The sequence below is a fragment of the Oncorhynchus keta genome, chromosome 28 (assembly GCF_023373465.1).
Source record: "Oncorhynchus keta strain PuntledgeMale-10-30-2019 chromosome 28, Oket_V2, whole genome shotgun sequence".
Classification (NCBI taxonomy): Eukaryota; Metazoa; Chordata; class Actinopteri; order Salmoniformes; family Salmonidae; genus Oncorhynchus; species Oncorhynchus keta.
Window position 1 is genome coordinate 21,902,313 of NC_068448.1, and position 13,164 is coordinate 21,915,476.

The window sequence follows — 13,164 nt, forward strand, 5'->3', positions numbered from 1 at the left end:
TTTTATATGAAATGAGAACAAAGTTGTTTTTTAAAAATAGATGTATTTCCCCTATTACAGAATTTACAGAAACTGTAATTTCCTCATAATTTCTGAAAAGTGACAGTTTGATTGAAGTATTTTATATATATTTAAAAAAATATAAAAACAGGAACCAGCACCAAAGAGTATAAAGATAATAACTGGACAAAAAATATCTAGTAATGTACATAAAGAACCAGTCAAAAGTTTGGAAATGCCTACTCATTCCAGGGTTTTACTTCATTTGTAAAAATGTTCTACATTGAAGAATAATAGGGAAGACATAAAAGCTATGAAATAATACACATGAAATCAAGTAGTAACCAAAAAAGTGTAAAATAAATCAAAATATATTTTATATTTGAGTTTCTTCAAAGTAGCCGCCCTTTACCTTAACGACAGCTTTGCACAATCTTGGAATTTTTCAACCAGCTTCACCTGGAATGCTTTTCCAACAGTCTTGAAAGTTCCAACATATGCTGAACACTTGTTGGCTGCTTTTCCTTCACACTGCGGTCCAACTCATCCCAAACCATCTCAATTGGGTTGAGGTCGGGTGATTGTAGCCTAGTGGTTAGAGCATTGGACTAGAGCATTGCAAGTTCAAACCCCAGAGCTGACAAGGTACAAATCTGTTGTTATGCACCTGAACAGGCAGTTATAACCCACTGTTCCTAGGCCGTCATTGAAAATAAGATTCTTTTCTTATTAACTGACTTGCCTAGTTAAATAAAGGTAAAAATAAATAAATAAATTGTGGAGGCCAGATCATCTAATGCAGCACTCTCCTTGGTCAAATAGCACTTACACAGCCTGGTGGTGTGTTTTGGGTCATTGTCCTGTTGAAAAACAAATGATAGTCCCTCTAAGCACAAAACAGATGGGATGGTGTATCGCTGCAGAATGATGTGGTAGTCATGCTGTTTAAGTGTGCCTTGAATTCTAAATAAATCACTGACAGTGTCATCAGCAAAGCACCCCCACACCATCACACCTCCTCCTCCATGTTTCACGGTTGGAACCACACTTGCAGAGATCCGTTCACCTACTCTGCTTCTCACAAAGACACGACGGTTGGAACCAAAATCTCAAATTTGGACTCATCAGACCAAAGGACAGATTTCCACTGATCTAATGTCCATTACTCGTGCTTCTTGGCTCAAGCAAGTCTCTTCTTCTTATTGGTGTCCTTTAGTAGTGGTATCTTTGCAGCAATTCGACCATGAAGGCCTGATTCACGCAGTCTCCTCTGAACAGTTGAGATTGAGATGTGTCTGTTACTTGAACTCTGTGAAGCATTTATTTGGGCTGCAATCTGAGGTGCCCGTTAACTCTAATGAACTTATCCTCTGCAGCAGAGGTAACTCTGGGTCTTTCTTTCCTGTGGTGGTCCTCATGAGAGACTGTTTCATCATAGCGCTGGATGGTTTTTGCAACTGCACATTAATAAACTTTCAAAGTTCTTGAAGTTTTTTGGATTGACTGACCTTCATGTCTTAAAGTAATGAGACTGTCATTTCTATTTGCTTATTTGAGCTGTTCTTGCCATAATATGGACTTGGTCTTTTACCAAATAGTGCTATCTTCTTTATACCACCCCCACCTTGTCTCAACAACTGATTGGCTCAAATGCATTAAGAAGGAAAGAAATTCCACAAATGTACTTTTAACAAGGCACACCTGTTAATTGAAATGCATTCCAGGTGACTGCCTCATGAAGCTGGTTGGGATAATGCCAAAAGTGTGCAAAGCTTTCATCAAGGCAAAGGGTGGCTACTTTGAAGAATCTCCAATATAAAATATATTTGGATTTGTTTAACTCTTTTTTAGTTACTACATGATTCCATATGTGTTATTTCATATTTGTGATGTCTTCACTATTATTCTACAATGTAGGAACTAGTACAAATAAAGTAAAACCCTGGAATGAGTAGGTGTGTTCAAACTTTTGACTGGTACTGTACATGTTGCACTTGTTGCATTTCCTGCACTTGTTGCATGTTGCACATGTTGCATTTCCTCTTTTGAACATATCATACACTTACATAGGGGGCTTTGTGTCAAAATGGAAATAAAGTTTACTTTACGCAGACACACATGAACATACACACCATTCACAGCCCAGGTTATTGTGTACAGATAGCCTTTGAATCTCACTGCTCTCCCAGAGTATTTAACCAACTATTTGGTGATTCATAACTGTGTAACAATGCATATAACACCAAAGACAAAACCAGTAGGCTACAAAAACATTTGAAAAAGTCAATCTTAGTTTATATCGGATTGGCTTGGTGGAAGAATGTGGTTGAGAACTGTCACCACATTCTTTGCTGAAGAACTCTCTGTGTGGAAGCTGTGAGAGGGCCAAATGCCCATGAAGACTTGGTTATTAGGCTCCCGAGTGGCGCAGTGGTCTAAGGCACTACATCTCAGTGCAGGAGGCATCACTACAGTCCCTGGTTCAAATCCAAGCTGTACCACATCCAGCCATGATTGGGAGTCCCATAGGGCGGCTCACAATTGGCCTGGTGTTGCCAGGGTAGGCCATCATTGTAAATAAGAATTTGTTCTTAACCGATTTGCCTGGTTAAATTTAAAATGTTTAACTACAAAGGTAGACTGAGAAGGAATCCTCAAAGCCTTACTGTAAGGTCAGTAAGAATAACTTACCACAATAAATGCTTACATGTTTATACTGGAATGAGAGTTCTCTCTCCACAAATTCACTTGAGTAATATCATGCAAAGTGAATTTCCTGCCTTTTCGGAGTAAATCCTTTGCTTGTTCTAATGCTGTAACATGCACTACAGGCCCACAGTGATGTTTCCTTACAGAAGCATACAGACTTCCCAAATGGATGCAAGTTTCATTTTACTGTGCAAAAACGTGCCCGAAACAAAATACAAATATAAAACGCATAAAACATATTTTAAATCATATCCTGAACACTAATATGTGATAGTCATAGTACAGTAGTTTACTCCATCTTTGAATAAGTCTGCTGCATAGGAGTATTGTGTTCAAAGTATCCCAAAGGAATTGCAACATATTACAGATTAATTTTTGTGATATTGAACATTGGCTTGCTTGTTGGATAAGAATAACTTTCACTGGGTCTGTGAGGGTCAAAGTTAGGAGATTGCACAGTTCGTGTCTTTGTCCTTTGCGCCAAGGCTAGATGCCCTCTTCTTTCTTCTCAGGCTGTTCCTCAAACCCCTGTCCTTCACTCCTTTCCTCTCTCCATCCCCCTCTCCCTCCCTCTCTCCATCCACGGACGGGGGCCTTCGGGTTAGCTGGGGGGGCAAGGGGATGGGCTGCCCCAAGAAGTAACCCTCTTCCTCTGATTCTGAGGAGGAGGAGCAGGTTGAGCAGGAGTCCTCATGTTTATTGTACTGGGCTGGCTGGAGGGTGAGTGACATGGGCTCTGTGGTTCCAGGGGAAGAGAGGGAAGCACTCTCCCGCTGTCCTCTCCATTCTAGAGCGTCCAGACGGGGCCGATCAGGCAGAGAGTGACGGAAGCGTGTCTCTGTGCCTAGGTGGAGAACGGAGTCAGAGGCCACACGGCCTCGATTCCACCCCCGCCGTAAACTACGATGTTGGTATGAACCATCTGAGGGGACACAAATAAAGACAGTTGGCAGTTGTGATGAAAAGAGAGAAAAAAAAAGAAAAGTGGTCTTACCCAGTAGGTCCATTTGAGGTGGAATGCCCTTCTCCATATGTAATCTGCGCCCAAAACCTCCATCCTCTTCCTCCCATTCCACCTGTTCTTCTTCCTTTTCTCCTCTCTTCTCATCTTCTTCCTCCTCCTCCTCATTCACAGAGTAGCTGCAGCTGATTGGCTCTCGGAAGCTGACTCTGGCTGTCCCACTGCGAAATGATTGGGGACTATGGTCAGGGGGGCTTGGTTCTGGTTGGTGCAGATTTGGCTTGGCCATCAAATCACGAGACTTGGTAGGTAGAGGGGCTGGGAGGGGCGGGGGGTCAGCAGGACTGGGGTGGTTTAGTGATGCAGATAAGGAGGAATTCCTCGGGGGAGGAAACACTGGAAAGAAGGAGAGAAAAATAAAATACCTCAATCTATAAAAAGGCAAAGGATTCAATTACTGTTCAATCAACTCACAATAACAGGAGATGAGCAAGATTTGGAAATGGATTTATAGAATACTATCCCAATTCTTGCTTATGGCCAATTGTATCTAACAGAGCTCTACAGTTAACTGTTTCATTCTGAACACAATACTTTAGCTCAAGACCCACATTTATTATGCATGTAATTGCCTTGAAGTAGCACTTTGTAGAACAATTCACCAATGTGTAATACCTTTCGTAACTTGACTACTCTTCTCCACCCAGTTCCCACAGTCCTTTGCAGTAGAAGTTCCTCTACTGAAACTGGTGAGGGGGTGTCCAGCATAGCCGTTGGGCTCTCCTAAAAACTCCAGACTACTGCCTGGATGCTTGCCACAGTCTCCAGTGTGCAAACTGTTGAGAGATTGGTCGATAGGCCAAGATGGTGCCCAGCCATTGGGTAAGCGACAGTGGGGAAGAGGAGAGTAGGACCTTCTGAGGTTACGATGACCGTTGGGTGGTGGGGAGACTCCATTTGGAACATCAGTAGAGATGTGAACACCTGGGAAACAGAGATGAAATGAAGATAAAACACACCTTGCTTGAATAGAAAAGGCTATGTAATCTTTTGACCATTTCTAAATGGTATTGTTTTGATAATTTGATCAATGTTGCTATGGATAAAATAACCTGCTAAATTATTCAAATTATTACTTAATTTCAATTTCATTCCCTGCAGGCTATGAGTATTACAAGGCTCAGGCATGACCTACATAACATGTAAATGCCATCTGCAGTATGCCGCTACCTTCATTTTCCTGTGCAGCATGAACACAGTCTTTTCCTGGGACAACAGGGATGTTGGCTCCCTCTGGTGGTTGCTGTGGGGAGCAGCGCTGCGACTGTTGGATCTTCTCTGCAGTCTCACAGTGCCTGTGCTGCGGAGGCCGGCTCTGGAGGGCTGAGTCACAGGAGTCTGAGTTATCTGGGTCCTCTCCCAGGGAGCAGGGCCTGGAGCAGAAGATAAGGCCCCCACGCGGGAGGAACGGCCGCCCCAGCAGGGGGAGCCGACAGCGGGCACAGCAGAAACACGACTCGGCTGCATGCCAGTGCTGGCCCTCATAGGTCATCTGACCCTGGTCTATACCTGGAAGACAAAGAGAGGCTGTAAGAAAGTTGTCTCTATGCGAGTGTGTATACTTCTCTGTGTGAGTGGGCATATGTTTCTGTCTGTGCACATGTGTATATTGTTTTTTTATGTGTACAGATGGCATATCTTAAATTTGATCATCCTGTTGTTGCATGAAGTTTCCTGCACAGCAGGAAATGAATACACTGCAAGTTAGCAAGGTTTAAAAAGGCGTCTAAAGGTTGTCATTTCCTTTTTAAAATGTCAGACAAAAAAATATGTATCAACCCCTACAAAATGTAGAATCCACAACATGTTTTTCCCTGCTGTAGTAAACTGGCTCGTATTAAGATCCTACATCTGTATGTGTGTAAACACTGAGTGTACCAAACATTCTTAATATTGAGTTTCACCCCCCACACCACCTTTTGCCTCCCGAACAGCCTCAATTTTGTCTCGCCCATTCATCCTCAATGACACACATACACAATCCATGTCTCAATTGTCTCAAGGCTTAAAAATCCTTCTTTAAACCGAATCTTCCCCTTCATCTACACTGATTGAAGTGGATTTAACAAGTGACATCAATAAGGGATCATAACATTCACCTGGATTCATCTGGTCAGTCTGTCATGAAAAGAGCAGGTGTTCTTAATGTTTTGTATACTCAGTGTATGCTTCCCTTGGTGGAAACATGGACCTGTGTAACTGCAGTACCTATGTGTTCCCCACAGGTGTCACAGTACTCTGCATAGAAGGACTCATAGCAGGAGCAGCAGTACGGCCGGCTCTCTCTCATGATGTACCGCTGCCCTCCCAACGCTGCCTCACACTCAAAACAACAGAAGTGTTTCATGTGCCAGTGTCGGCCCTCTGCCTCCGTACACTCATCTGCTAGAATGATCTGGATTTCAGGGAGAGACGGAGTGAAGAAGAAAGAATGTGGGTCAACAAATCATATCTCAAGAAAATACTTAACTCTTGAATATTTCTGGTTGTTGAACGACATTGTCATTCCTCTGGCAAACAGGTTTTCCCAGGGTGTCCGTGTGACAGGGCCAATGTGTCCTCTAAGGACTTCCCACTGGGAACACACTGGTTGAATCTTCATTGTTTCTACATCATTTGAAAGGAAATTACATTGAAACCAACATGGAATAGATGTTGAATTGACATCTGTGCCCAGTAGGTGGTCATGAAGGCAGTCAAATTCCACGTGACCATTTAGTCACTGTAATTATGCTTTTCCAAGCTCTGATGCTGCTGATGGTCATTAGTAGCCTACCAAATTTGCTAACTGCCTGGTTCTCAGCACTCTATAGTCCCTCTAATTATTCTGACATCAATACAGATGTATTCAAAAATCAAATCAAACACTTCATGAGAGCCCGTGAGCTCTGTTTTGCGTGACAAAACAGAGTGATGGCCTCTATTAAAAATTGGAGGTTCAGCTTTCTATAGGCTAGGCCTAGTATATTTATTTCTCAACTTTTAAAAAATTAAGCACATTGATTATATTTATAACAGAAGTATAGTCTGCCTGGCTGGCATGAAATTAAACCACAGGGAAAAGCGTCCTCCACTCGCTATTTAAGTGCATAGATGACATGTTTTTTCTCTGCTGCCTGTTTGGATACAGGTGCACGATAATGGTCCATTCTAAATCAAAACAAATTTCACACATATACTAAATAATATATGTAAAGACAAGATGAAATCAAGAGTAGTTTGATGGGTGACAATATTAGCCTATCACTTGTGAATGATATATGGATGTTGCCCAGCATAAGAAACAATGCCTTTTTTTGCGACTTTTTCAAATCATAGTCGCCCACCTCATGTAGCCTAGCCCATAAGCCAATATGTTTGATAAGGTTTGAAATCACAACTAAAGTGGCCAAAAATTCAGAAAATTAAGCACATTAATCAGCTATACAAGGGGTCTATTGCCTAACTGGTTACATAAGCAGCACGTGAGTTTCAAGTTTGGGGAAGTAAATTTTCACCATAATAATGCACCTTTATAATAAAAGCATTACATGCATATTTGCATTTGCAGTCACTTTTGATAAGGGTGTTTTCTGCAAATGGAACATTTGTGCTTATAGCCTACTACCATGTGTGCATTGCTGTGCCTATCATGTGAAGAAATAGCCTAATAGTTTATCAACATTTTAAGCTAAACGTTCTGATCTGTTGCTTCAGCCACATTGCGTAAAAAAGCTTTTTTAATCTAGTGGTTGTATTAACTTGGGATCTACCGCATCCCACAACTGTCCCAGACTATGTTTAGAATAGGTTGACCTTTGTACTATGATGTAGGCTAGTGCTTTTGCTCTTCATTAGGCCTACGCATCTTGTTGGCTAACAAAACGTAAATGTGGACAGTTCTTCCAACAGCTCCCATATGCACCTTGGAAGAACACGCGCAGTTGCGTCCGCGATGCGTCTGTCTTCACTTGTAGCCTGTGACAAAGACCCGATCACGTGATGGAGTGCGCGCCACTCAGAGAGGGCACAACACAAAAGGCATGGATTTTTTTTAGGGTGCATTACGGCCAGACAAAGGGGATGCCGCCGTGAAATTCTAGGCATTATCAAGTGCTTTTATCAAGTGCTTATCAAATTGCGAATGTTTGTTTGATGTTGTGTACAGCCTGCGCAAAAAACTAAGCAGAGCTTATGCCTTTCAAGGTACTTTTTTCAAATCATCATTAGTCACATCATGCAGCCTTGAAAATCAAAACATATAGCCCAACGTTTGTAGAACAACTAAAGTTACATTAACTCTAAATGAAGTATATAGTAATAACAATTTCTTTGTTAACCGCTCAACACAGAATAGCCGCAATCCCTCAAATCGTTTGGAGAAAATATTTATATTTTATTCAGATTTGTTCAATTGTATTCTTCATACTATAAAATTATTTTTGACAATCCTGATCTACAGGCACGTAAATCAAAGAAAGAAGACTTACTCTGGGCTGGGAGAGTATGAGTACACATCTCCTCATAGGAGTCAGTGTTAGGACAGGGCAGATAGAATGTATAAACAGACAGTGGATCCACAGTTTAGAGATCTTTGTGGAAAGGACAGGGCAGATCAGAGTGTATGAACCAGTGCGGAGAGATTTGCGTTGTAGACACAGTCACCTCATCACAGGCCTGGCAGCGTGGTTTCATTCTCTCAGCGTGGTGCCGGCCGCAGTAGATCTGTCCGTCCTGGTAGAAGTAGATGAGGTCTACCAGCAGCTCAGTGCACGAGGCACACTGGAAACACTGAGGGTGCCAACAGCTACCGTGCCCCGCTCGGCTGGCAAACACTGCTATGTCCCCACCATAGATCTGTCTGCCACACTGAAACACAGAGAGAGAAAGAGAGAGAAAGTGAGAGAGACAAAACAGGTAAACAAAATGCAAATGTGCTTGAGGGAGTACAGAGAATACGTACACTATAAACCAAGAAATTTCCTAATTCCTTGTGTCATCTCCCTAATCCCTCACTCTCAATGTTTCCATCCCACCCTAGTCTCCCCCTGATCCCCCACCCTCAGCAGTGTCTACCTGTTGGCAGATGGCTCCGGTCATGGTGACAGGGAACAGTCTGACCATGCCTCTGCCCAGGTTCTCCCTCTTCCTCTGCTGGCTGAACAGACAAAGCTCCTTCTTCTCCTCCTCATCCAGTTGGTTACAGTACTGATGCTGGAAACACAAAAGACATACAGTTATAATGCTGACTCAGACAAGCAGAAGTCTAGTGAGGAACAACACAAACCAACTAAATTACAGCCCAGAAGCTAGGAAAACCAACATTTCACGCCGAGTTCCAGTCTAGTATTAGAGAACAGTTACAATGCTGAGTCAGACAAGCAGAAAACCATTATATTACAGCCCAGGGGCGTTAGGACAACCAAAAGCTCACACAGAGTTACAGTATTAGTGACCGTTACCTCACTGTCATGAGCTGGTAGCTGGTGAAGGAGCTGTTTGATGCGGTACCTCTCTCCTGAGCTGTTAGCATAGGGCACTCTGTCCTCCGGGATACAGCTGAAATACTGATACACCTGGATTAAAAACAAGAATGTTCAGACACACAATCCAAGGATGTTTTTGACCCTGTGTGTTGAAGTTTAAACATACACTGAGTACAACACATTAATGACTCCTGCTTTTTCCATGACAGACTGACCAGGTGAATCCAGGTGAAAACTATGATCCCTTAATGTCACTTGTTAAATCTACTTCAAATCAGGTTAAAGAAGCCTTGAGACAATTGAGACATGGATTGTGTATGTGCCATTCAGTGGGTGAATGGGTAAGACAAAATATTGAATTGCCTTTGAAAGGGGAATGGTAGTAGGTGCCAGGCGCACCAGTTTGTGTCAAGAACTACAACGCTGCTGGGTTTGTCAAGCTCAACAGTTTCCCATGTGTATCAAGAATGGTCCTCCACCCAAAGGCTATCGAGCCAACTTGACACAACTGTGGGAAGCATTGGAGTCAACATGGGCCAGCATCCCTGTAGAATGCTTTCGACACATTGTAGAGTCCATGCCCCGACGAATTGAGGCTGTTCTGAAGGAAAAAGGGGGGTTCCAACTCAATATTAGGAAGTTGTTCTTAATGTTTTGTACACTCATTGTATATGCTGAGTGTTAATGTATGCATGTATGTGTGAGAGTACGTGCGTGTCTTTGTGTGTGTGTGCATTAATATATGTATGGGAAGCGTTCTCTGGTTCCGTTCTCTGGTTCTGACCTGTTCAGGCTTGAGTCCAGGTGGGACCCAGGCGTACTCCTCGGAGGCACAGCCCGAGTCGTCATCAGAGATGGAGTGTCTTTGGAAGTCTGAAACCAGCTTCATCATCATCCTCTCCAGCTGGCCCGGCACTGCCCGCACTGCATGCTCCTCACGCACACACTTACAGTGCACACAGATCTTTCTGTGGAGAGAAAAATAGGCCACTGGGTTCAATACATGGCAACTCAGAGTATTGCACAGATGCAACACCCACCAAACAGAAGGCTAGGACTGAACAGTTGGCAAGTGTGACTAAGTTTTTACACAGTTTACACATCTAATAATCTAATCATAAAAACACACCATGAGATTGCCATCTCAAAACCTATACTGTCTGTAGTCAAGTATTGCATGGCAGGAACATCATTTGCGTTGGAGACATGAAGTAATTAGCCAGCCCACAAACATTCTTGAGCGTGACTCAATATGACTCCCTACATTACAGTTACTAACACAACAAACAGGTGTTCATCCAAGGAGAGGTATTTCACCAACTATGATACAGTCAAATATACACTAAACAATCAGAGGCTAAAACCAGCATGGAGTAAAACTTCAAACTGACACACACACATTCAGTCTAACAGTGACATGGTTGGATACACACACACACACACACACACACACACACACACACACACACACACACACACACACACACACACACACACACACACACACACACACACACACACACACACACACACACACACACACACACACACACACACACACAACTGGATGGGGAAGCTGACCATTCTCTGAATACCTGCTGAAGAAGATCCCAGCCCATTGAACAGACATGTTTAACACCTTGTCACCTAAGGTAGACTTAGCGGTAAGCCTCATCTTTGCCCTGCACATTAAGATTCCCACCGTTGCTGAGAAGGCAGTATCTTCATCCCAATATGGCGATAGGACTATGGGCAAGTGTGTGTGTCGAAAGGAAAGTAGTGGGTGTGAGTGTAAAAAAACATTAAGAACACCTGCTGTTTCCAAGTCATAGACTGACCAGGTGAATCCAGGTGAAAGCTATGATCCCTTATTGATGTCACCTGTGTCATGATGTTGCGTCTTTGGGTGTGGCGAGCCCCATCCCCATCCCCCTGCCTCCCCATTTCCTCCTTCAACTAGGCTGCTGTGGCCAGAGAGATGGCGTAAATTCCTGAGGATCTCCTCATGGACACACAGTATAGAGAGAGTAAATTTTCATAGAGAACAAAATAATTACTTCCACCTCACAGAACTTGTGGTACGAACCATTTTCATGTTCCGGAGAAAGTATAAAAGATCGGTGAAGAATCCAGCTATGAACTGGTCCGTTTGTTACAACTTGGGGAAGCTCATGGGAGACAGTGTGGCCACATTACCATAACGCGGTTTATATAATAGCCTCAGATATGAGGTTTACATCTAATTTTTGTATAAGCTGAACGAGTGAGTATGATCCTGTTTACACAATTTTACAATGTGATTTTGGACTGTTTAATAATGAAGAAAAACTCAAAAAGGGAATTGGAGTGAACTAAATCAGAGGACCGCCCCTGAGCCCAGTTAGGGTCAGACATTCTGGGACAGCCCCTTTTCTGCAATTCTGAATAAAACCCAACTTTGAGAAATTATCACCAGACCATGTTTTTCTCCATCAGGAGGGGACAAAGTAGTTAAACTCTTAGATTATCGATACCGACAGAATAAGAACAAGTCTTTGATATGAATTACTAGTCTGCAGCTAGGAATTCGGTATCATTGAACGCGAAGAACGACAACCGCCGAAACATCCATTCTATAACAAATGAATGAATGTTACTCTGAACTATCCCCTCTAACCAGTGACAGAGAAAGAGAGAGAGGACGAAACTCTCCAACAGAAACAAACTTTTCACCAGCGATCAAGACGACACACTGAGCATAAATATATATATTCATTGCAATTGTTACCGAATGAGTAAGCGTTCATGTGCAAAGAATTAACATTTCAATTGTTATAATTATCACTCTGTAGTGACTTCTTAGTCGACCCCCACTTCCCCTTGTCTAACAAGCCGCGATGCCGGTTTATCCCACTAGGGCACATTTTCCTTTCATTTCTTGTAACCACATTTACCTTGTTTGTTTGTTTGTTTGTTTATGCATTTCTTTGAATTACTTAGTTAGTAATAAATGATTCAAGACAATTCATGTATGATGAAATCTTGCTTGTTTGTAGGTGACCAAATACTTATTTTCCACCATCATTTACAAATAAATTCATTAAAAATCCTACAATGTGATTCTCTGGATTTTTTTCTCATTTTGTCTGTCATAGTTGAAGTGTACCTATGATGAAAATTACAGGCCTCTCATCTTTTTAAGTGGGAGAATTTGCACAATTGGTGGCTGACTAAATATTTTTTGGCCCCACTGTATATTGTCATCAAGGGCTTATATAGGAAGGGAGAGGAGGGTGTGTTTGAAAAGTTTTATAGCCCATGTCCGTTCACAGGGGCGGGCCACTGATTGAGCCGAGCCCTGTCTTATGAAAACCCAAATCTCACATTTTAGAAGCTAAAATCACATTCCATCCCGAATAATTCCATATTCAAACATTTAAATTGAACAACAATTCCATGTGAATCCGATAAATCTGATGTGTAGACTTTCCACTGTAGAGTTTGTCATCTTATCATTGATGAGAATGTCTCAGATGACAACCGAACTGACATCATATTCATTAAGTACCACAGCATATGTTCAATTGGTCGCATTACCAGAATATAGTTCATTTCCCCCCCACCTTCGGATGTTCCAGAATCTCTATGTTAACCAAGGGTTTTGCAAATGTAACCTCAGTAGGGTAGAGAGAGGAAAAAGGGGGGAAGAGGTATTTATGACTGTCATAAACCTACCCCCCAGGCCAACGTCATGACACTGTCAACTGCGTTTAATTTCAGCAAACTTAACATGTGTAAATATTTATATGAACATAACAAGATTCAACAACTGACACAAACTGAACAAGTTCCACAGACATGTGACTAACAGAAATGGAATAACGTGTCCCAGAACAAAGTGGGGGTCAAAATCAAAAGTAACAGTCAGTATCTGATGTGGCGACCAGCCGCATTAAGTACTGCAGTGCATCTCCTCCTCATGGACTGCAC

General features: G+C 42.4%; 1 protein-coding gene across 3 annotated transcripts in view; it reads right to left on the bottom strand.

Annotated features, from left to right (window-relative positions):
- Positions 1–2,875: 2,875 nt before the first annotated feature.
- LOC118360833 (prickle-like protein 1) overlaps positions 2,876–13,164 on the bottom strand; it is a 44,081-nt gene continuing 33,792 nt past the window's right edge. For 2 of the 3 annotated variants that reach the window (XM_035740286.2, XM_035740289.2), the window contains 8 exons: positions 9,980–10,163; positions 9,172–9,285; positions 8,786–8,923; positions 8,375–8,578; positions 5,939–6,125; positions 4,901–5,239; positions 4,346–4,654; positions 2,876–4,066 (listed from right to left, as the gene is read on the bottom strand). In XM_035740286.2, the coding sequence (XP_035596179.1) occupies positions 3,153–4,066; positions 4,346–4,654; positions 4,901–5,239; positions 5,939–6,125; positions 8,375–8,578; positions 8,786–8,923; positions 9,172–9,285; positions 9,980–10,163 (2,389 nt within the window). In that variant the 3' untranslated portion in view covers positions 2,876–3,152. The remainder of the gene's footprint in view (positions 4,067–4,345; positions 4,655–4,900; positions 5,240–5,938; positions 6,126–8,374; positions 8,579–8,785; positions 8,924–9,171; positions 9,286–9,979; positions 10,164–13,164) is intronic. The other variant, XM_035740288.2, reaches the window with a different exon arrangement.